The sequence below is a fragment of the Phyllostomus hastatus genome, unplaced genomic scaffold, assembly GCF_019186645.2.
Source record: "Phyllostomus hastatus isolate PE091 unplaced genomic scaffold, TTU_PhHast_1.1 phas_contig_137, whole genome shotgun sequence".
In the NCBI taxonomy this organism is placed as follows: domain Eukaryota; kingdom Metazoa; phylum Chordata; class Mammalia; order Chiroptera; family Phyllostomidae; genus Phyllostomus; species Phyllostomus hastatus.
In genome coordinates, this window is record NW_025333583.1 from 12072936 (window position 1) to 12099121 (window position 26186).

Sequence of the window (26186 nt, forward strand, 5' to 3'; positions counted from 1 at the left end):
TACTGCCATTTGCGACAACATGGGTGGACCTTGAGAATATTACACTACACATGAAATGAATCAGTCAGAAAAAGCTAAGAACTACATACTTTCATATATACATGGGATATAAAACTGAAACCCAGAGGCACAGACATGAAACAGCATGGTGGTCACCAGAGGGAAGGGGGTGGGGGCGGTAGAGGGGAAATGGGGTCAATATATGGTGATGTGAGAGGATTTGACTTGGGTGGTGGCACACATGCGACGTTCAAGTCATGTGTCACAGTACTGTGCACTCGAACCCTATGTGATCTTACTAACCCATCTCTCTCCAATAAATTTAATAAAATAAATGTATGAATGAATGAATGAATAAACTAAAAATTCTTACTAACCAATGTCATCCCAATAGTTCAGCCTTGATAATGATAGTTCAGATTGAAAATGTTTATCTTATCATTATCAATAATAATATAGAATGCAGAGCACATAATTGCAACAATATGATCAATACATTTCAAATATATTATAAAATCTAGAGAATCTGGGGTAGTTTGGCAAATTTTTATAAGACTAAATTATGCCATTAAAATGTTTTAATTTTATTTTGTCAAACTTTTGTTCTTCTTTACTCTCAGCCATTTTGCCCTCAGAAAAAAATAGTTTACTTACCTTGGATGATTCTAAGGAATTTAGACTCCAGGGTTTTCCATGGCGTTGCTGGGAACTTGTGTTATACACATTAACACACACTTACCTCCTTTATTCTTCTTTCTTTACTTGTATAATAAGTATAGTGCTTTCATAATGTGACATATGATACCAAATACAATAAAATAAAACATAGTATTTTCTAAAATAATGGTATTTTACAAAAATTTACATAGGAGAAAACTAAAGTGGAGACAGAAAATAGTTCCAGAACAAATACTAAAGTTGTTAGACTGGTCACAAATATTAAACAAAATCCTACCTGATGAATCAAAGTTCACTTCGTTGCCAGGACTTGGACCTACATCAATGGACACAATCGGTAAGAGTTTGCGGAAGTCCCACAGTTTTATAACTCCACAGGAATCACAGGACGCTATTATGTGATCCTTTAAAGTGTATAAAAAAAAGAAATGTGTATATATGTATATATTACATATACACAAAAATATGTAGTAACACACACAAAAGAGATTTGTGTTACAGTTTTAGTAAGTCCACAGGAATACTCCCATCTAAACTAAAAGGTATTTATTATACTTTTAAGCAGAAAGTTGTTACAAAATGACAATTTAAATATATGAAAATCTATAGTAAGTTTTTGGAATAATTATTTTTCAGAAAATCATCCTTTTAATTAATTACATTAGAAGATGTAATCAAACTAAAATGCACACACCCTAGTAACTTATTTATGTACACATACACATACCAAGTACAAAGGATTGGGCAAAAGTAGGTTCACAATTGTACATATGGAAAATAACACAATAATAAATAAATAATAATACAAGAATAAACTCTGTGTTCCACATACTCACAACTGTAAACCTTCTTGTGCCCTACCCTGTCATCTACACAAAAAAACTACACGCATGAACACATTGCACTAAGAGGGCATCTCACTTTATGTGCTGTAATTAGTAAATCCTGATCCTTTAAAAATAAAAACACAGGTTGGAAAACAAATGAACATAAGGCCAGAAGAGCTTTGAATCATAGAAGATAGGATCGCTAGGGCCAGGTAACACTGAAGGCAAGGAAACAGTGTCTCCTGTGGTCTGTGAGACAAAATGACTGGAAGTCCTTGGGGCTTTGGGGTCATCCGTAATAAGATAAGGACAAAGGGGCCTGGATAAAAGAGATGGAAAATGAAAGGAAGAGTGAGTGGACTCAAGTGTTACGGAGACAGGAATGGCTACTTTCCCGATATGGGAGTATCAGCATGGGCACATCCGTTCCCAGCTCAAGGTCTGTGTACGCCCCTCAGGCTGGCTCCTCACATGTGTGCTGAGCATCCACCTCATGTCTGGGACCGGGATACAGTGATGGGCCAGAGGGGCTTCTGTTCTCCAGCAACTCATGAGCTACATTCATTCTCATCATTTTGTCATTTAATTTCTATGTCCACTAACCAATTACATACGAGTACTGGCCACATTAGGCTCCTAAATAAAGTTTATGATAAGTCATTATACTGCTTCCATTCAATGTATAGTATTTCTTTCAGCTCTACTTAAATTTTTAATGTCAAATCAAAATCATACTTGTATTCTTTCTAAATATTCTAAAATGTTGAAGATAATAACTTGATTATTGTACAATTTTCCTTCTTATCATTTTCAACTAGCACACACAAATTTTCTCATTTACTCCTTGATTTCTACTCCTTCTTTCAAAAATGTGTACCTTGGATTGCACTCCAAGTGGACTTTGTCTTTCCCTAAACACACCAGTAATGCAACAAATGCCATTAGTAGTAAAATTCTGTAACTGTAGCCACAGGCAAAAAATACAACACCCTTGTCCCCAATTTAATAAATGGGATGTTTAATTTTCTTTATGGCTTAAAAGGAACATGGAGAACTTGGAATGCTTTCAAATATGTAAACATGCATTGTAAGAATTGTGAGGAATCAGTGAATTTAAGTTTCAGAAAAGAAAAGTTCTCAGGAGTAACAGAGAATATTAATGTTAGAAATTAGAAGTCTTTCCAGATATAAGGGCTTTCAAACATCTTTCAAAAGTAAAAAAGAAAGTGAATCCTTTTTTTCTATTCTGAGAACAGAATAAATATAATCAGAATTTAATTTGGATGCACTTTACACCAAAGGCAGGTTGTGGACTTGATGTACTTTCCTTGTCTGAATAATAAAAACTAAATGTAATCTTAAAGCATGTTTTATACCACTGAATATTAAAATCTGAGGAAATATACTTAAAAATAGTTCAATCACTTTCAGAGTAAAAAATATGCATTTAAATACTTTCAATATTTTTGCATTTAACTTTTACTGCTGTTAAATGACCAATGTATAACTGTTTGATAATATTAAAATAACAGTCAATATTTATAAAGTGCTTTCAATGAACCAAGTACTGTGCTAAATGTTTTATTAATAAAAGAGTAGATATTATTTTAAATAATTTTGAATAGCATCATTTAGCCAGATTTTTTTCCATTTCCTAAGATAGTTAGAAGCTATGGCAAAGTATGCATTAGATAAAATGAATATAATAACCTAGGAAGTGATACAGAAATGTTTGTGTTCAGATTTGATAACCAAGAGCCTTTCTGGTAGTGAAAGCACAGCTTCGCTCCACCTCCAGTTAGCCCCCAAGGCCCATGCGGTGCCCAGGGCAGTGTCTGGAGCAGAGCAGACTTCGGAAACACTTGTTAAACCAACAGATGAGGAAAGCCTTGCTGGAGCTCACCTAGAAGTTTTATTTTAGTCTAAGTCCTTCTATAGCAGTCTTGAGGTAAATATTAGTTCTAACCCTGTTTCTGAATCATTTAGAATAGAAAGGAAGAGATAGAAGACACAGAGAATACAGAACAAAAAACTTGGAATATCCCCAGGACCCAATATCCCTCCTCCTCCTCCCTCATGCAAAATGGAAGGCCATCTGCTGATCAATTTCTTCCCACAGGGCCTGAGAAGATGTTAGAATACTGCTAGTGTTGACAGCATGGTGGGAGCTTTGAGAGTCTGGAGATGGAGAGTGTGGGAAAGGGATTATTTGACCACCTGGGGAAAAGCAACTTATTTATCTAAAACTTGTTAAGTAAGAAAAACAATGGTTAGTGATTTTTAGATGCTAAACCTAAATGAAGAAAGGTAGATTTTAAAGAAAACATTTTTTAGAGATATTTCATTATGTACAATCATCCCATTTCACAGATGAGGAAACAGATTTAAGGAGGTCAAGTGACTTTCCTAAAGTTACCTAGGCAGGTCGATTTGGAGTGAGCATTAACACGTAAGCCTGGCTGACTTCAGAGTCTGGGATTTTAACAAACATATTCTATTTTAGACACATGTAGCACAATACATCACGAAAGTGTAACTATATTAAATATATGTCCCCATTAGTATACATTTAAGTAAGTCATAAACTCAGATCAATATTTGTCACAAAGATGGTTCTCACAATATTTTTAAGATGGAGCAGTAGAAATATAAGAAAATAATTCTCAATGAATGGGTAAATAGACCTGTAACTGAACTACTATTTTAACTATTATAATGACATTTCCAAAAATTGTTAATGCAAGGGTAACCACACACATGCGGTCCAATGAAAGAAGGAGCAAACAGTTGTTTACACTGTCTGATGCGCACACAGAAGACATGTTGAAAATCAGAGTGGTAGGAACTAAATCAGAAATGATTATCTTTAGGTGGTAGAATACATCATTTTTTAAAATTTGCCCTATTTAGCATTTTCAAAATTCAAATTTAATGGGATTATCACATATTAATTGTTATAATCAGCAAAGATATTTTAATAAATAAATAATGAAATCAAAACATCATACACACTACCTGTCAAGTGATCTAATTTTCATAACTTAAAATTCTACTATGTAAAATGGGCAAGGAAGAGGGTTCATCAAGCAAATGGCAGAAACATTAAGCCCTAAAATATCAGCTGCTTTCAATATGTGAAGGTAATGACCTGCAACTTGGTATTAAGGTATAACTATAATAAAATGTTTAGGCTCATTAGGAGAAAAATTAGTATTTCAAACATTTTTAGTATACTGATACATTAGTGTGTCTCTTAGGACGGGTCTGTGCAGCATTAAGCATGAGCTCATTACACCATTTCCACGGTACTCTAATGGCACAAATAAGGCAAAGAAATTATGGAATTAGAACGGAAATAGAAGGTAAAATTTGGGAGTGCTCAAGGCTAAAGAAGAAGGGAACACCGAGCATTGGAAAGTTGTGGACCGAATTGCTGATGTCAGCACATACTTCTTCCCGATGCCACTGTCAATCTGTTAGGCATTAATAATTTATATCCTAGTCATGCCCCAAGTATGTGGAAGCTGGACATCTCAGAAATAATTACTTACCATCTATGGAACATGACACTACACTACATAGTCGCAGTGACTTGTTCAAAGTGATTTATATTTATTATCTCATTTAACCCTCATCTTTATGGCTACATTACACTGCATTACTATTCAGATGAGAAAAACAAGACTTGTAATGTTATAAAGCTTGCCCAAAGTCATTTTGTTAGTCAAACAGATCCAGGATTCAAACCCAGTCGAACTGAATTAAGTATCCAAGCCCTTAAGCTCTTAACAAGGAAAATATTTTGCATGCCCTGACTTAGATGCTCCCGAGAGTGGAAGCCAATGAAGGAGCACTTCAGTGCTTGAGGAGCAGGCTCTGTCATTAAGGCAGAACACCCTGAAAGAACTAATAGTACTTTAGCAAAATATCGACAAATATGTATTAGCAAAGGACAAATTGAACAAGCAGGTATTTAAATTCATAAGGCAGAAGAATAATTAGAAATAGATGAAGAAAATGAATGTATATAAAGGAACAAATATTTACTGGGCTGTACTATGTCCCTGGCTGGGGGCCAAATGCAAGAGATATAATGGATATAAATTCAAAAGAAACCTATAGCTAATTGCTGAAGGTAGAGCCATGATCAAGCAATTACTACAAAGTTAAATGCTGGAAGTAGGTACAGGGTTGTTTACATTAAAAGTGGAACACCTCAATTAAGCCTGGAGATCAGGGGTTTCTTCTAGGAATGCAGCCCTAGGATGTGTCCATTAAAGGTAAGCAGGTTTCTAGAAATAACCTTTAAATGGACTAAGATTACAAACAGATACCAGTGAAGAGAAGGCAGGAAGGCAACATTGGTATTAAAAAATGGCACAATGCACCCTGGCCAGGTGGCTTGGTTGGAGCATAATTCCATACACCAAACGGTTGTGGGTTCAATTCCCGGTCAAGGCACATACCTAGGTTGTGGGTTTGATCCCCAGTTGGGGTGCATAGGGGCAGCAACCAATCAAGGTTTCTCTCCCACATCGATGTTTCTCTTGGTCTCTCTCCCCTTTCCTCCCTCTCTAAAAGCAATAAAAAACACATACCCTCTGGTGAGAATCTTAAAAAATGGCAAGATGATAGAGCACAAAAGCAGAAATTAACATATCTCACTGTGGGGAATATGGTGAATTCATGAGGAGGTTAACAATGTGTAAAAATTCTGAAGAGTTTCTGGAGCTCACACTGAGAAATGTGAATTTTATATATGATGTAAAACACTCTTATGTATCTTGAACATAAATATTGATACATTAAAAAGAATGTTTGAAGGCCAGTCATCTCAGTGAGTTAAGCAGGTACTATTGAGCGCAGAATTGTGTCTGAGGCCCTGAAAAACAAGCGAATGTTGCTTTCCTGTGGTTTTCTAGTTAGTGCTGTAAGACTAACCAAGAGTTAGAAAACAGGCAAACTGGACCAAGGGAAAATCTTTACATTGATTGAGCCGACTACCTAGCAGTGGGCACTGATTTGAGGGGTGAAAATGTGGGAGTGAACAAAACAGAAGTCCCGGTGACATGGAACTCGTACACCAGTGGGAGGAATCATACAATAAATAAAGTAAATCAGTAAAATAGGTGACATTGGGTACAGAGAATAAACAAAGTGTAAAGCAGGAATATCTGGCAGAAGGAATGCTGAAATGCAAATAGCCTGGCAGGGCGGGGGCTCACTAGGCAGACGGCCTTTGAGTCAGAAGCAGCCAGGTTTGTGGGGACCACCGTGCGGAAGGGGAAGACGCCGGGTCAGGAAGCGGGAGACCGAGATCAGAGGCCCCTGGAACTTAAGCTGGCTTCAAATCCATCAGATGAACGAAGGGATGCCAATAAACTCACATGTACATAAAGTGGAAGGTTTTCAGTCCAGGTTTTCACACTTGATTTCGGGGCACATTATTATTTGATTTTGACACAGTGACCTTGGAACTAGCAGAAGTTGAGGGTGAATATAATGGATGTTAGGGGAGAGGGAGGGTGAGGACGCGGCTCGTTAGTGGACGTGACCAGATGACAGTCTAAGTACAGACTGCAGTTTTATCATTCTTTTGTCACTTTCCCTGTTAAACTGGGAAATACCAGATTTAACTGAAACATGCCAATAGACTTCCCACCAGTCTTTAAGCAATTATAACGATGCAAGTGCACAATTAAAGTAGTCACCCAACTGAATAATTCATACACACACGCACAGAGACACGCACAGAGCAGGTATTTTCCTAAAATGTTTATCACTTGAGATCTTTGCCTCTGCACATCAACTTATTTTTTCCTAAACAATCATTTTTAAATAAGGCATGCACATCTTATACATTTATATTTGAATGAAGCCTGACATGATGATATATTTTTTAAAGATTTTATTTACTTATTTTTAGAGAGGGAAGGGAGGGAGATAAAGAGAGAGAGAGAAACATCAATGTGCGGTTGCTGGGGGTTATAGCCTGCAACCCAGGCATGTACCCTGGCTGGGAATCGAACCTGGGACACTTTGGTTTCCAGCCTGCACTCAATCCACTGAGCTACACCAGCCAGGGCATGATGATATTTTTTAAAGATTTTTATTGATTGATTGATTTTTAGAGAGAGGGGAAGGAAGGGAGACAGGGGGAGAAACATCAATGTGTGGTTGCCTCTTGTGTCTCCCAGTGGGGACCTGGCCTGAAACCCAGGTGTGTGCCCTGACTGGGAATTGAACTGGCGACCTTTTGATTCACAGGTTGGCACTCAATCCACTGAGCCACACCAGCTGGGGCTGCACTAATGATCTCATTTCCTAAAACAACCCACAAAAATGGGCAATCCAACTTGAGAATTAAAGGACATTCAAATTCTTTAAAAACTAGTTTTTCTACTGAAAAACTTCCCTTGACCCATTTCATCAAGCTGCTGTAACTCATCCATTTTCTAGAGTAGGACGTTTCCATCCCTCCACTAGTCTACTTCCTTTTGTTATGGTGAGCGGAGCTTAAAAATTTGTGTGTGATTTTAAAAGACGATGAAACTCTGTTTTTTAAGGACTCCATAAAATTATTTATCATTCTTTAAATACTGACCAGACAAGCATTCCCTGTTAGAATGGCCTACTGCCTGGTGTGTGGGGAGGGCTAGAGAGGACAGGAAAGATGCAATTCAGAAATGAATAAGACATGATCCCAGACCTTACTGCACTATAGCATCACCTTGTTCAAACTAATGTGTAAACCTAAGTGAAATGAAATGTATTGTCCTGTGACTTCACAGGACAAATAATTTATACATGAGAATAAAACAGATGTAGGTGAATCTCCTTTTCAACACACTTGAAAATACACAGAGAGTTTTCTTTCCCAACACCCTTCACCCCTGGCTGGACCAATATTCTGTTTGGTAACTTGGGACCCAGCACACTGCTGCTCTGCTCTTTCCATTTACCAAATCAAGGCACAGAACATTCTGTTTGGTGTTGCAGTAAACAGCTTGTGATACTGTTGGAGCAGCTTTTGCATTCATTTACATTAAAGAACTGGAGATCACAGGACTCCCTGAAGAGCAGAAGCTAGCCACAATTGCTACTGCACTTTAGATAGTGTACCAGGGATGACAATGTTAATGATGCAGACAGTTATACTCATTAATCTGTTGTCCTTTAGCAGGGGAAAAAAATCAGTCCTTTTGTATTCCCAGAGTGATGAAGGGGGCAGGGCAGCAAAGGAAAATCCCAGAAGCACTAGTCTCCTAAGCCAGTGACTAGAGGTCAGTGAGGGGCTCGGAATCTGAATGCCCGCCTTAGCAGCTGACATAGGTATATGTCCCGAAATAGCCAGTCCAATCTGTTTCTTTCCTGGTTGGGAAAAGTTATGATTTTTTAAAATTTATCTAAATCAGTTCCACAAATATTTATGGAGTGCTTATTATAAACAAGATACAAATTCATATTTCTAGTAATTTCAAAATCATCATTTCTATAGTGCTTAGCTAGAACTTTAAAAATATGTATATATTTTTACCTTTTAGGATGAAATAAAACAATCTAGCAAAGGCAGCAACAACACCTTAATAATTGTTCTTAATTATAGTCCTATTTTTCTTTGTCTTTCTGCTCTCCAATCTTTGCAGAAGATATTACATGTAGATCCACACAGATTGTTAAATCTGTTTTATTTATTGTGATAGCAACCTAAGGTATTACTCTATTTGATAGAAGTCTTTTTTAAAGTGGCCAATTACTATTGATTAATATAGTGTTCACTGTAATAAAATTGCTGGGATAACCTGCAATAAATTTATTTTCTTTTAATATGTACATAAGTGCAGTTGCATAAAATCAGGGTAGTTTGATATACATGACACTGGTAATTTATGCATAGGTTTGTGTCATCATAATGTTTACTTACATTACTGAGGTTCAAGTTTGGCTATATTTGGCTGTAGCTATATTGAAGTGATTAGATGAAATATTCTCAAATTTATATTTGAATCATAAAAATAGATTAGAGGATTAAGCTATATATATATTTAACTAAAATTCATAGCTTTTTTAAGAACTGGTGCTTTACTAGGCTGTGCTTCTGTTGGCACAGAATTTTTAAAAAACTATTTTTTTCACTAGAGAAACAATCATATTTTCTTGACGATATTAATTGTTGCCACAGAAATCTCTTTGGAGAATGAAATGTTACAATCCCCGAAGGGCGCAGTCTGTTTTTGCCAATTTCAGCTATGCTAAACATAACATAATAGGGAAGCCATCCATAATTTAATGATTTGGTTTCTTTTGTAATTGTGTATGTGGATATGTAAATTGAAAACCATCTATTTCTAAGAAAAAATTCTACCCCTCCGCCTAAGGAGAGAAATTTTGAACATCTTTGTTCAATTCCGATACCAGTCCCCATCTTTGGGGTCTGAATTTTCCCTAGCTCACATGCAGTCCAAGGTGTAGCTGCAACCAGCATTTAAAGTCAGAAACAAAAGGTTCTTTTGCTTCCCTACCACCCGAGTCAAGTCAAGGGATATATGAAATTCTTGAAATAAATAAGATGAAAACTTGAATACTTTTAGAAAAATGGAATAAGCTAGGTTTCTGAATGTAATCTAAATACAGCAGCTTAAATTTCCTTAGCTAGAAAACTTGAGTTTTTTGATAATTGCTATTAAATTGGGGTGGGATGAGAGGCAGAACGTGGTGGTAATTGACATACTGGGCCCCAAGGCCATTGATAAATCTGCCACAGGAAATTCCCCACCATTTGTGGGGAGACATAACTTTTAAAACATTTTCCCTGCGGGGCCACTCTGAGTATACAAATTAAACTTCTGAAGAGGAAGGGCAGATACTTTGGCCCTGCCTGTAGTTTTGCATGTTAATGAGCAGTCACTTCTTGAGGTAAGGATTCAGAGGGTCACATTCACCCAGGAATACGCAATTAAGTGGGGAAAATTACATTAAAGGGGATAATCAAGTTATCTTGTAATTACGCTTTTGAGTAAATTGGTGTGACAATTCTTTGTGCTCTAATTATGTGGCTCGGGATAATGGATGGTACGTTATACTTATTACCTACGTGTAAAACAATCTCTTACAAACTCATGCTGTTATCATACATGTAGTTTTCCAAACTTTTTGCATCATGTGCAAGTCTAGGCTGACTACAATTAATTATGACTAGAGAAAAAGGTATAATTTTATATTGATTATTATGATATTTAGAACATGTTCTGTCCTTTGAAACTGTTCAAATGAGACAGTTGTTTTGGGAGACCACTTACTTAAATGGCCAAATAATCTGAACAGTCACATTGTTTTCTATAAAAGTAGTAAATATATTTTGAACTATTTTTGGCAGTTATATGCTCAGAATAAACATGGGAAGTCTGCAAAGTGTACTAAACTTTAAAATAATATTTTAAGATCAATAGTATAAAATAAATTTAATCCTGTCACAGCAAACATTATCTTAATTTTAATTACGTCTTCTTTTACATAGCCCTTGCATTCTGCGACTTCCTGATATTTCCTAATCAATCCATTACTTTCTGTACCCAGACCTATGCCAAGAGCTATGGGATTAAAAAAAAAAAGTTAAGGTATTAGTCAGCCAAAAGAATCTATTATACTGCCCATAGTGGGGCATTTATTTATTTATTTTTTTAACAAATAAACCTTTGTGAAGCCACAGATCATGCTCTGGAGTTACTCTAACATGACCTCAACCATCCCACGTTTTAACCACTAACAATCTAGGTTAACAGGTATCTCCACATGGAAAGTGTTTCATTTGCTTAATGTAATCCTAGCTTGCTCCCTGTGTCCTGTTACCCCATCATGCCACACTCTTACCACCCCAGGAACTTTGTCTTTGCCACTGCCTCTGTTTGAATTTTTCTTTAAGATCATTGCATGGTTTCTTTGAATATCTTTCTCCCAAAGCTCCTCCCTGACCATTCTAAGACCCAACTTTTACCTCATTACTCTTTTTACTCTAATTAATCTGGTTGTGTAATATTTATTATTATTGAGACTATTCATCTGTTTACTTGTTTATTGTCTCTGGTTCTTACCAGAATATAAAGTCCATATGGACAGGACTTGATATTGTTCATTGCTGTACTCTCAAGATTTAGAACAGGTCCTGAGACACAGTAGGCATTCAGTCAAGATTTGCTAAATTATCCCTGGCTGGTGTGGCTCAGTGAGTTGAGTGCCAGTCTGGGAACTGAAAGGTTGTCGGGTCGATTCCCCGTCGGGGCACATGCCTGGGTTGCAGCCACTGTAGCCCGTTGTGGGGAGGTGGGTGCCAGAGGCAACTGATTGATCAAATCAATGTTTCTCTCCCTCTCTTTCTCTTTCTCTCTCTAGAAATGAAGAAATAGAATCTTAAAAAATTTGCTAAGTTAGAGGCCATTACTGAATTTTTCATGTATGACCAAAAGATTGTCATTCAAAGGCTGTGTACATACAAAAACAAATGATTAGTTTTATAGTCAAAGAGGAAGTGTCAAGAAATATGACATAATCATGTTGCTTCTAATTTTCCTGGAACCATCAAGAAAATTACAAATGATTGAATTTATCTTTATGTAACAGTAGAAATTACTGAAGGTTAAATTTTGGGGACAGGGTGATAAAATCTTAAATGTACTATTCTTTTTCATTTATAGTGTTACAAGGATGAAACAAAGTAGAAATAAAGAGAAAAGGCCTTTATCAATATTTATTACATCTAAAAATTTCTAATTATTTATTTTTTGTTTGTACAAATTCTTTTTTCTTTTTTTCTCTTTAATTTTTCTCTCAGAAATTGTTTTATGTTAAGGAAAAGTTATTTCACAAAAGATTAGTTTAAGGATATTGTAGTACGAGATTAGTTTAAAAGATATAATTGATTTTTAGATATGTAGGAACATTGAACTAATTCAAATATTATGTAAAGTAAAATTAGCATGCTACATGCCCCTTAATTTTTTTATTCTGATGTCATTTCCAACTTCCTCAAATAGAACCTGCTTTGGTGTTTTGTTTTTTTTTACCACATATCTAAAAGTTTTGACTCATGCATTATCTAGGTGCAACAATGATTAAGAGCTGACATCAAATATCAATACTGGTGCAGTGGAACGGTAGTTGACATCCAGCAGGATTGCTGAAGAAGTAAACAAAATTGAAATTTTTTTGGTGTATAAGCACTGCCTGACATCACTTGTCCTTCAGAGGATCAATAGCTGCATGACCTCAGCGTCGTTTGTATTGCTCTATACGAAGTGGCCAGAGAGTAATATTAAGTACTTCCTGCTTGAGACTGAACCACAAACAAAATTCAAAACAATCAGAAATTCGGATTCCTTTGCTAAAATAGAGTGAGGATAACTTTTCTAGGCAGGCAATTGTAGGTACTTGTTTATTTGTGATTTTAAGAAAAGATAACACACATTATTTCATGTTCATATGCTAGTGATGTAGAAAAAGCAATTGACCTATCCAGATAAAATTTAAAACTCTAAATTACCTAATTATTAAATGGTATAGTCTAATGCAAAAAGGACAAAACACAACAACTATGGCTTATATCCATTTTTCATAGGATTTAGCCCAAGTTTAATGAAATTACATAATTTCTAATTTAGTATAGTTTGACAATTTCACTTTGTTATCTTTGTGAAAGGGCAAAATATGTTCTGCAACTGTTTATCAAATTGATATTACATGAAATGACATGGGAATAAAGCACTCATTTGTGTGTGTGTTATTAATTTCTACTTATTAGAATACAAATGTTTGTTTTTTTAAAAAAGCCTCCTAATGATAGTGATGTTAATAACAACAATAATAGGAATGGCAATTATAGAAATGGTAGGAATAGTATTATCTAGCCGCCAGGCACGAAGTTAAATACATGACATGTATTATCTAATACTCACTGTCTATTTCTCATTGTTACAGAAGAACTGAATGATTTCCTCAAGATAATATATCTTGTAAATGGCAAAGTCAGGATCCATAGGGTGCTGGGAGGAGACAAGTATAACTGAAATTGGGTAATTTTCCAGTGCTCCAAAGTCAGGGCACACTATAATGCTATAAAACTTTCTAAGGAGCAACTAATGTATCCTGAGAATGAAATGATTTTAGCTTGCAGTTCAATATCCACAGAATATGGAAGGTCGATAAAGGTGTTATAAGATATAATGATACAAAAGTGTAATGAAATCCTTATGTTTTCATTTGTTCAGAACTTTGCATTCATTCATCACCTTTTCTGAACAGTCAATATATAAATTAAACGATAGTGTATGCTGGAGGTATTGAGTACACATGATTTAAAATGCCCCTTTTGTCATTCTTTGTCACTGCATTCCAATGTGAAGAGATTTTTTAGTTTAGTAAACTAAGCAAACAAGATGTCCCAAAACAATCATCAACTATAACTTCTGCATTGCAGTCAAGTGGGTAACATTGACTAAGATGACAGGTGGAGAAAATAGCTTGTTAGCATGGAAGAAAAGCCAGAGTTCTATATTTAGCATATTAAAATGAGATACACCAATTTAGGCTAAGATGCAAAATAGCTAGTAGGGAATCTGAAGATCAGAGTGGGGTTTACTTTGACATCATCACGTGTAGATGGAGTTAAAAGTGACAGGTTGAATGAGACGACATAAGAAGAAAGTTTGCTAGAGAACAGGATTTCAGACTGACTCTTGATACTGGTTAATATGTAGCCGTCAAGTGGTAAAGAAGAATCCAGCACAGTAGTTCAAGAAACAGTGACCACGGAAATTTTACTTCTCGGGATTCAAGAAGGATGTTTTAGATGATTATGAATGTCAAGTCTGATAGTGATGGAGGAAGGGTCACTGGCTACAACGGGATGAAAATGTAGAGCAATTTCAGTGGTGGTGTTGACTTGGAGTTCCGTATGATATTTTGAGAAGAAAGTGGTACTGGAAATTTCTAGAGGAATAAGATCATACAGAAGTAACACTACTCAAAATTCAGAGTGTAGATTAAAAGTTTAAAAAAATTAATATGTATCTGCACGCAAATAAAACAAGGGCAGGCAAATTTGAAAAGAGTCAATAGAAATGCTACAAATAATGAATGTAGTACTAGAAATATAAAACTTAATAGAAAGATGAAGTGGGAAACCAGATACAGCCAAATAAAACTTAGTAAATTAGGCACACGTTCTCTCTCAGGAGCGCCTCAGGCTTTTCCCCTGACCCGTCACCTTCAGGTGATTGAAAGATGGAATGTCAAATGTCCAAATACAGAAAACTTTGGAGCACACTTACAGACAGATGAAAATAATCCTGTAGAAGGGTAAGAACAAGGAATAACTGAACACGCAATGAGGACTGTGAAAGAAAAATGGGATTGACGGTGCAACCTGAAATGTTCCAGTCCCTTAGGAGCTGGTAACACTTCTCCCGTGAGGACTGGAAGGTCACACAGAAGATCCTGGAGATGCCTGCACATTTAGATACGTAGCAGAAAGAGGTGAGATTTCTTCTCTGATGGCTTCTGGTTTCTCCTTAAAGAATAAATTGAAGATCTAGGAGGAGAGTTTGTGGATGAAAGGGAAGTTAGAGTATTTAAGGAGAAGGCATTAAACCAATCTAAGTGAATACACTAGAGAAATACAGTTTAAATCTTGAGTAATAGTGACTGGTCATTTGTACTTCAGAATCATAAATTTAAAGTTAATTAAATTAAATAACAATTTGATAGTATACTTTCTTCTAGCATTTTTTAATCTGCTCTGGCACAGGCCAAACAATATAGATTGATTTTCCATTTTGGAATCAGAACATCCATATTTTATATAACCAGTTGCAATAAAGGTATATGTATCTCTACATTTAAAAATTATTATAACAATCTCTGAATTAATATAACAGGTCAACTAGATGAACTGAGAATAGGACTTGAGGTCATTCTAAAGCATCCTTTTTCATGAGCTGATCAGAACCTTGGAACTTCCAGAATTACCTCACAGTCTTCTAATGTTGTTAAACAATTAATGAGCTGAGATTAAATTCCTAGCTGAAATGTATGTGAAGGAGGTAAATAATCTCAAGGAAAGATAAAGAGACTAAGAGAGTTGATTTCAGTTTGCTTCTGATTTCACCAGGCATGTACAGCATAGCCATTCTGGCTATGTGACTCTTAGCACAGTTGTGAATGTCCCCGGAGAGATAAGAACACCCACCCACCATGCCATCCCTCTAGGTGAAAACCAACAACAGCTACTAGAAAGTCTGATCTCCACCCTGGTCAGACTAAGGGTCAACTTCCTGGGAAATCGAAAACGGGGAGGCTCTCTCTGATAGCTATACCCTGCTCATTTTCATGCCATGCATTTTTACATAGCTTTTTTTCTTTTAACTTACATTGAATTGTCTATATCTATAAACATATTTCCATCAATTCTTGTCGACTTTATTTTTTATTTTGCTTTACCAAGTGGACTTAGTAAAAAGTACACATGGTTCCTTAAAAAGGGGTGGGGGGGAAACGGGGGAAAGAAGGGGAAGGGTTTAGTCAAGGAACATGTACAAAGGACCCTCAGACCAAGACAATGGGGGGAGGACTGAATGTGGGAGGTAGGGCTGGGTAGGGCAGGGAGAGTAATGGGAGAAAACAGGGACAACTGCAATGGAACAACAATAAAAGATTTTTAAAAACTAAAAAGTGTTTCATTAACAAATTACTTTAAAAAGAGGTTTTAAATGATTATCTACTTCTTCTAGAAATATCAGTAAGAAATAAAGGCAGCGGAGCTCTGATACTACATAACATAAAAACTAAATTAAATTTACATAGCTTTTCAGGACCATACATAAAATGTTGCATATTGTAATGTGTATCTGTGATTCTTGGTTGCTAGCTAGATAACACTGAATTTTACATTTGTGACTTCTGATTACATATCTGGAATTGTAGAATTCTCCTAAAATTGTGTTTATATAGTTAAATGCATTTTTATCTAATGTAACCTAAATGTAAAACCCAAAGACGTCTAAAAATTAGCAAGTCTAATACTAAGCAATTCAAATTGCTGCCTGATATATATGTACCTTATAATGCATTTATTATCAAAACTTTGATAGTTTGAACGTGAAATGTGTCACACTGCCACATCCTCCAGAAATCCCCGCAGGTCTTTGCGTTCTTTCAGTAACTGCTGCCTCCTGATCTCTTGATAATTCCTCAGCAGGTTTGTGAAATAAATGTTTTCAAATCAACTGACACAGTGAGCATAAATTTCACTTAGGAGTGTCACTTATGTAACAAAATATCATTTCCTTAATAGTTATTAAATATTTACAGCACAGAAGAGAGACATTGATGGGAAAACTCAGGGTGGCCCTGCTAGGCTGGGTTAGAACTGTGATGGGATCGTCATTTCGGTGGGAACAAAGTGTGTAAACAACAGCGTTTTAGCCACTTCGATGCTGGACACCTGGACCTCATATTCATCATCTTGCCTTGGAAACATGTATAATTAATGTGTGTCTCCCTTGATTGCTGATTCAATAAATCTAATTTGGCTATTTCCATAGTTATTAAATTTTACTATTTGGGATGCTAAATGGTGTGCCTTTCAGCTATGATACTGCTTACCAACTCAAATACCTAACTTAAAAAAAATTAGTTTACTTCATTTTAGCTTCCATTTAGTTTTCCGAGGGTACTTAAAGTTGTAAGCCACTTTACATAAATGCCCAAATTATATGGGTTCATTATATGGCTTTATCATCTTGCTTGGTATCTAGAGCTAACCCATAATATATTGACTCAATAGAGTCAGTCACATGGAAATCCCTCACTAAGATGCCTCTGTTAGAAGAGAATTGTGGTTGAGCTCATCATTAACATTCCAGGGTTGACAGAGACACTGGCATAATTTCAGGTGGAAAAACGACCTTCTTTTAGTAGAAAAAAATGTTAGTAAGTGTTTTCCCTCTTCCTTAAAAAATAACAATAGCATGAAAGTAACAGAATGTTGACTATGCTCTCATTTTGAAATTAAGTAAAGGGAATCTATCAGATTTCTTTAGCTAATTGAAGAGGGACATGGAATTAAGATGCACACTCTACTGGGAACTTAGAGACAAATTAAAATGTTAGATATAATTAAATCATAGAGTTTGAAAGGACTTGAGAGGTCATCTATCTTGTCAAATTGCTTTCATCTGAAAAAGAACAAACTTAAATCATCCTTCCGTGATTACCATCTGAACCCTTTTAAAGATAACCCCAATTAGCTCAGCCACACAAAGCAATGTTTAACAATTTTCATCGTGTGAGAAATAGTCCTGAGATCTCAATGTCTCCAGCTGCGGAAAAACACTGGTATGCCATCAGTTTAGATGAAGAAAGAAATATTTCAAACCTTTCCATAAGGAATTATAAAGCTGTCCATTCAGACTTGCTGTGCTCCTACCAGAAGAAAGTCCCTGTTTCTTCAACGGTGTTTATTTTTGGGTTTCCTTTCAAGCACTTTTGTTAGTTTCATGCTTCTGCATTAATATTTACCATTGTGTGTCAACTTACTTTCCTAAAGTCCGAATTAGACAAGAGGCCTTAAAAAATGTGCTTCAGTGGAGTTGAGTACAATAGGTGAATTGCTCATTGTTTCTACCACTGCATGTTGTATGTGTTTGTGTTTTGAACTTCTGCAACCCTACACTATCTCTATGTTTCTTCCATTGTCATAATTAATCCCCAGATTTATTCTCCTACTCAATCTGTCAACTTACCTTTCCCCCTGGGATTTTATTTCATTAAAATAAATTTGTGTATACAAAGAGTATGAAGAGTTAAGAAAAATTATTGAGAGACCTGAACTCACCCTAGGATTGAAGGTGGCGTCATTGATGGAATGCATGTGACCATAAAGTGACTGCTCACATTGACCCTGGGAAGACAAAGCAGAAATGAAACCAAATAAATTCCATTCTGTGTGTGTAAAGCAACTGAAGGACAATTAATTTCATGCTTTAGTCCAATAATCAAATTAATATATTCTCCTGAGAGAAAATGTTAGCTTTTGATATCAGCTACTTTCAGAATCAGACAGGGCTGTGCTAGTGAGCGTGCCACCTGGGCTGGCAGCTGCGCTGAAGTTCTGTGCCCCGGCCTCTGCAGCCCTGTGCCCCGGCGTCTGCAGCCCTGGGCTGGTCTCGCCAGGTGACTCCGTTCTGCAGTTAGTCTTGTTGTCATGCCAAGGGGCCAAGGAGGGAAGCCTGTGGTTTCTGCAACTGCTGGGGGTGTGGGCTTCTTTTTTCTTTCCCCTTTTTTTTCAGTTTTAAGATCATTTTTTAATTCCTGAATTTTCAAAGTTTGGCATTAAAATCGTTATAGTATAAAACACATTATTAAACACATACAGTAGTATTTTTAACACAAAATAAGCATTTGTTTTGTAAAAACTATACTTCACATCTACCCATTCAGTTCACCTTTTCTATATAAAGCTAAAATTAACTATAAAAATTTCCAAGCTTCAGTTTGAATGATTCCAGGAAAAATGGCCCATAACACATTGCAAAGGGGATTTAAATTGGGGAGGTGGGGGGTAGTTTTCATTTTAACACCAATGTTCAAAGGGCATTCTTTACTATCTGAGAAAAATTATTCAAATTCTGTAGAAGAACCAGGGGCAAACATATCTGGAATATTGTTGATAGATTCTTGTTATGGTCTGAAATTCAAATTTAATTAGATGATGTATTCATCCAACAAGTTACTTTTGAGCAATTAATATACATCAGGTGCAATCCTAGGCGCTTAGGATATATCAATGAATAAAACAAAGAACCTTGTCCCCATTAACCTTACATTGTAAGGAGGAAGGGAGGAAACAGACATTTCAAAAAGGCATACAGCATGTTAGAAGATAATAAGTATTGTGAAAATGATGAAAGTCAGACAGAGTAAGGGTTATCCTGAGTTTTGGGACTGAGGCGCTCAGGGCAAATCAAATGATCAAGTGGAGTGATGTGGTTTGACCCCATTCAGAAAGTAAGTTTTGAACAAAGACTGACACCAGTAAGGGAGTCAACCAGGCAGACATCTGGAGAAAGAGCATTCCAGAAAGAAGGAAAAACTAAAACAAATGTCTCAAGGTGGGAGTTTGCCAAGTATCTATCTAGAAGAGCAAGGAGCCAATATGGCTGCTGAGAAGTCAGTCCAAAAAGGAGGAGGTTTACTCAAAGGGCTTCATCTGCTCTCATTCACTACCTTGTATTTACTTAGTCCTCAATCATTTAAGGCTGGAAGATAAATGACAGAAAAGATTACTAAAAAGAGACATTCAAGATAAGAGTGTCATCATCATGTCCCTTAGTGCTATATGACATTCATGGAATATTTTGGAATTACACAAACTTGGGAAGGTTTTACTATTAGGCTGTAATTAGCACTCATCATTGCATTCAGCAAATTAAATTCCAAAAGGTTATTTAAAGAACTAACGCATGCTATTAATCCCTTTTCTCAAGGAATTACGCACATGAATTTAAATTCCATGAAAAATATGTTGAAACACTTTGGCATGCTCTCAGAAGCCCCCTCGCCCACGTTATCCTGCTTCAGTAAATTGATACTTTTACACCATCATCAATTACGCTGAGAACTTCAAATCATCCAAATTCTTCAAAGTGGAAATAAATTACTTACAAGGCCAAAAAGGTGAAGTATAAAATGTTATACTTAGTTTTCATATATTATTATCTTAGGAACTTTCATGGTTAATTTTATTTCAGAACTAGTATCATGTATAAAAGTTATATAACATTATGCTTATATAATGAGTGTTAATCTTTTTAATACTTAAATGAGCAAATTTGCCTCAAAATATTTCATGTATTAATAAAAGTTTTATATTTGGTCCTCTTGTAAATTGCCAGCTTCTAACTTATTTGATTAATTAGTAAGGAAAATGGAGTTTTCTGATTCAAATCCTGTATGCCAAGTTTTAATTTAAAGTGGAATCTCTAAGGCACTCTTGAAAAGCTCTGGAAATATGGGGAAATAATGGAAATGCTGACGGATCACATTTGTGCTGCTATAACAAAACCTGACTGGAAGATAAATGTTTCATGAATTAAGAAAAGTTAAAAAAGCTTTTTCTATCCAGCTTTGTTCCCAAGATAAAAGTGAATCTACTCTTTTAGGAGTATAGGGAATATGTGGGTTACTAATATGCTAGTCTGCAAACAGCTTTAATCAAAAGCAATACCCAAACCGGGACGTTAAAATGTGGAATAACTTCTCTGATGAAATCTTGTCAGAATTGTTTTATTTCAAGAAAGTGAAAAAAGGAAAAAGGGGGAAGAGTCCTAATAAAAGTAATCATGTGACCTAACATGGCAGGGCTCCAGGATTTGATTCTCTCAGAGGATCTGTGTGCAATAATGCTGTAACAGTTTCTATCATTGGCCCTGGGGATAGAAACGTCTGGGACTTAATCCTTGGAACCGCTTCCTAATAGCCACGTTACATGTTAAACAAATTCCTTCACTCCACTGTGCTTCAGTTGTCTCGTTCAATTCTCAAAAAAAATCCCGAAAGTTAAACAGCATTACCTGTATCCAGTGAAGTGATAGTTAACCTATGGTTTTGTTTTGAAAATGAAATGAGATCACGCATGGGAAATGTTAGTGGAGTGCTTAGACAAAGTAAGAGCTTGATAAATAGTAGCTGTCAACTTGAGACATAAACCATTGGAAATGCTGACCATTCCAAATCAACTTCTCTACCCATAGCCATCTTTCTGCCCCTCTAAAGGAAGGAGTCTTAGATGCATCGGGGCTGTTTCTTCTATTTGCCCCTCAGCCATTTCCCTTGGGGCACGGCCCTGCTTCGTGCCCTGCTGTCTACCAATCACATCACCTCGGGCGCTCAGGCCTCTGTCCTCCACCACAGGACAGCACCAGCAAGATATGGAAGAGCAGAATTATGGAGAGGACAGATAAACACTTCTTGTTCAGCTGCAGTTATGTCAGTGACTCTGCCCTCTGCCTAATTCCATAACTCTTGCCGTGCGAGTCCTCGCCCATAGCTACAGCTCACGTGTTTCCAGTAATGCTCTCCTCCACCAACCCTTCAGACCTACGGGCAGTGCTGGCTTCCCATCGTTGCTAGCCCTTGAGTGCTGGGTTTGGTCCATTAACCCTGTTCACATTTCTATAAATATTCAACTGGAGTTTTTCCTTATGTGTCATCTGTTTCCTGCTGGTGACTTGTCTGATATAGCATGTCAGACATAAAATGCTCAAGCAGACTTTTTAACTCACTACTTCCCAATCCCCTGTCTTGATTCTTGCCAAACTGTTCCCTCTGAGTAAATGGCATCACAATGGCTCAAACCAAAAACCTAGGCCATCCAGCATCTGAACATTAGAACAGCTTCCCTCTTCCCCCACCCCCACCCCACACAGCATCCAGTATCTCAGCTCTACTGCACCCTGCTCGGTCACTCTCCATCATGGCCACTGTCACACCAGACACCATCGTCTAGAGCATGATGACAGCGGGAGCAGCCTTATTGATCTGCTTGCTCCTCCTCTCACTCCTCTCCCCATCCATTTCTCTCCGGCCACCAGAGTGATCAATAAAACCTGAGTCAGATCATGTCGTGCTCCAGCTTACAGCCATTCCAACAATTACCACTGTACTCGGGATAAATTCTAAACTCTTTAGTCAGGTCCAAAGGCTCTATGTTGCTTGTCACCTGTCTGCCTCTCAGACCTCACCCTTCTCCGTTCTCGCTTCTCACGCACTGTGTTCCACAGGGATTTTCGTATTTCCACGTGGTCAGGGCTTTCTGGGCAAAGAGTGCTATACCTGAGGTGAAGGATGATTAAATAGCAATTGTAAAGACAGAGAACTTTGGAGAGATTTAGGGGCATCTCTCCCTGAAGCATTTGGGCTTTTTTTTGTTTGTTTACCTTTCAGGAGTTACAAGCCTAGAAGCCTTCCTCTTCTCCTTCCAGAGAGGATTTATTTGTATTTCAAAACAAATGACCTTTCTCTCTCTCTCTTCCTCTCTAACACACACACCTCATCAGAGAAACGGCAGGCAGACCCTGACTTTCATAATTTGGGGGTTTCTTTTTGTGCACAACTCCACTGCACCCACAGGGTACACCTGGCTCTTACTGCTTCTCCCCATGAGAAAGCAGGGGATGACAAATTAACACAAACTGCTCAGAGAGTAAATAAATTGCCTGACCTTTGAGCCAGCAACCTCCTGCTTTTCCTTTCAGGATAAATAAGGAAATATAAACATAAAAACATAACACTGTTATATTGGTCTCCCTCTTCTTCTAATAGGCCTAGCATGCTCCTGCCTTTATATTTCTGTTTTCTCTGCTTTGCATATTTTTCTGTAGCTATAGACACAGCCTTGTCCTTCTCACTCTGCTTTTAACTCAAACCCTTTCCTTTTCCTCTTGGGCACTCAGCCAGACTTGAGGTCAGGCGTACCCAGGTGGCTGAGCTCTGCCCTGAAAAATAAGTCCCATGTAGGCCTGGCCCTTAAAGCATCCCACACAATCCCCTAAGCGCTTTATTTTTGCCTCTATTTAGCTGTAGGCAAAGGAACCCTGGAACACACCTGAGTTTCTGAACCACCACAAGGTGAAGAGTCACCAATTAGGACCTTCTGGCTAGGCGTTCCATGAATGGGAACTAAACTGTCACTGAGTCAAACCCCTGAGAATTCAGGGTTTCCCTGGTTCAACAGGTGTGGATACCCAACAAACAGGTCACTCTGTTTTGTCTCTTTCATATCATTCTTCATCAGTGAAATTTACTTAATGAATTTGTTTTCTGGTTTATTGTTGGTTTCCTTCTGCTAGAATTAAGTCCCACCAGAGAAAGCTTATTGAAAACTTGTTTGTCTTGTCCACCGCTCTGTCATCTCCCAAACCCAAGACAGCTGGAGTAGGATTTGATAAACAATTGAGCAAAAATCTAAACAGTTACATGGAGATCACAACTAAAAATTATTAAAAATCCACCCTTGGATATGTTAATTTTTGAACACATAGCTTGGTCTTCTCAATGTTTATTTCCACCTTACTCAGTCAGGACATGCAATGTACACTGTCATATTCTCTCAGCTCCTTTGCTATGACTTGATTGTAACCCAGTAGCATATTTAACCATTGACTTTGTCCTTGCCTCTTAAAGAACTACATGGAGACATTTTAAACAACTACATGGAGACAACTGATGATCCTGGGTGAAGAAGGCAGCTGAGTGTTTACCGTGTCACTAAAGCCTTGTGCACAGTGCTTCACCTTCATTATACCCACACATGCTCCTTGCAACCCCACCTTTCTAGCATTTTATCAGAGGTGCAATACCCCCAGGAATACCCCTGCTGTCTGGCAAACACCAGCAGCATGCCAGATGGCTGCTGGACCATCCTGGGTCCTAGGTAAGTGTGACGAGCAGAGCCCTCCCTTCCAGCAGAGAGGCAAACGTTTGTTGGAACAACGTTCATGATGGCAAACGTTCACGATGCAAACGTTCCTGTGATGCGGAGGCGGTGTGCTGCCACACCACGACCTGGCCTGGCTGACATGGACCCCGTGCGGGAAGGTTAATACTGTCTCCTCAAATATTAAAAGCTTCTCTACTATCAGTGGTACAATGTGAAAGGTTGAAAAAGAGTAAAATAGTATGTATGAGAAGCCTAAGTAACACTCAAGACAAAAATTTAAACCTCTTAAAATTAAGCCCAATGTAAAACCATAAAATAATCATAAAATATAAAATTTTAAATAACCATAAAACAAGTAACCAAACATACCATCATCGAAACCGTTAAAAGACCTAATGTTCACAAAGTTCACTTTCATTGTAACGACTTATATATTTAACCAATGGATTCAATACTCTTTTGGAAAAAATGTAAAAGACTTCAAAATAGAAAATGAGCCTTCCTTTTTTTCTTTTTGTTTTTTTTTTTTGGACAAAGCTAATTTTTAGAATGTCTTTGTGTTGTGCTAAAGTACCTTTAGTGGCATATAACATATAACTTACAGTAAAATGCCCAAATCTTGGGGACTTACCTTAATGAACTTTTATCAATGTATTAGCTGCATAACTGCTATTAAGATACAGAACATTTCCATTACTACTCCAGAAAGTTTCTTCATAACCTTCTCAGTAAAAAGATCTCCACATATTTTTTTTATTAACTACATTTTTTTATTGGAGAAAAGAAATATAGGAATGTGGTTGAAAAAGTAAATATCACAGAAAACTATCCAGTGAAAAGCTAGTCACCCATTTCGGGCCATCCCTAAACACAGCTGCGGTGAACAGTGTCTTTGTGCATGTCATGGTACAGTCTGTGCGCATTCATTCACTTCTCTTCACTGTGTCCTGTTATCTACCTTCGTTTTGTATAAATTAAATTGTACTTTGTACAAATTTTATTATGAGAGGCAGTATATTGTGGTGATGAAAAATGTGATTCTGTAGTGAAATTACAGGGTTTAGAATGCCAGCTCATTGGAAAGCTACTAGTAATATTTCTCATTTGTATAAATACTATGCTAAGTATTTTACATATAGTAAGTAACTCTTAATTTGTACCATACAGAATTGGTAATATTTGAAATTCTTATGTAGAGTTGGAGAACTTTGTGGAAAGTGATTAGCACAGTGCCTACACCAGCAGGCACTTAATGAAAACTGAATGGAAGAGCAGTAACAGATATTACCATTTATAGATTAATTGGTAGTCTTCTTTTCTATCCCTTGTTCTACTTTTCCATTTTTGCTGGCTACTGAGAATAAAAAATAACCACACACCCAGGAAAAAAGACTCATTGTTCTATAGCCGTGGTAACAAATACTAGAACTAGTTTTAACTTGTCAAATCCATTAGTAACAATTCCACAGCCCTGCTTGGAAGTAAACAACCAGAACTTATTGAAACCTATATAATTAATCAATGACAACTAATTTCAGTGAACACTCCTTGAAAAGCCAAATAGCATCAGACTCAGGATTTGAAAGTCAGCCAATTGGCAGAAGATTCAATACAGTGAACATGTTTCTAAGTCTGATAGCAACTTTCTCCCACTTCTGTAAGAGACAAAAAACAAGCCTTCATAACCCACGCAGTGGCTCTTCTAAGCCTGACCGAACCCACTCCAGCCTCGATAACCATCACCACCCAAAGTAACTCTTCACGGAAACTGAACAGAAGAGGAGCAGCCAGGTTTGCTCAAGGAGTACAACTCTGAGTAGTGTAACTCTTCCTCACTTAAGTACATGATAAACACAGGGTGTTTCGTTTGTTTCAGATATTGAGTGGTGGTCTCATCCTTTGACATTGTAGAGAGGATTAAGGGTGTGTCAGTTTGGGGCTGCCATAACCATAACAAAGTAACACAGGCTTAAACAACAGAAATTTAGTTTCTCACTGTTCTAGAGGCTACAAATCCAAGATCGAGATATTTTCAGGGTTGGTTTAATTCTGAGCCCTCTCCTTGGTTTGTTAGGCAATCTTCTTCCTGTGTCTTCACAGGTCCTTCCTCTCTGTGTATCTGTGTTCTAGCCTCCTCTTCTTATAAGGACACCGGTCAGATTGGATAGGGTTCATTCCAAAAACCTCTTTTA

At 37.1% G+C, this 26186-nt stretch overlaps 1 protein-coding gene across 1 annotated transcript in view; it reads right to left on the reverse strand.

Moving 5' to 3' along the window:
* Window positions 1–26186, reverse strand: part of SPAG16 (sperm associated antigen 16) — a 734031-nt gene that overhangs the window by 219421 nt on the left and 488424 nt on the right. Inside the window, exons 15-16 of the mRNA XM_045853989.1 lie at window positions 18391–18456; window positions 956–1082 (exon numbers count right to left, since the gene is read on the reverse strand). Of these exons, the coding sequence (XP_045709945.1) occupies window positions 956–1082; window positions 18391–18456 (193 nt within the window). The remainder of the gene's footprint in view (window positions 1–955; window positions 1083–18390; window positions 18457–26186) is intronic.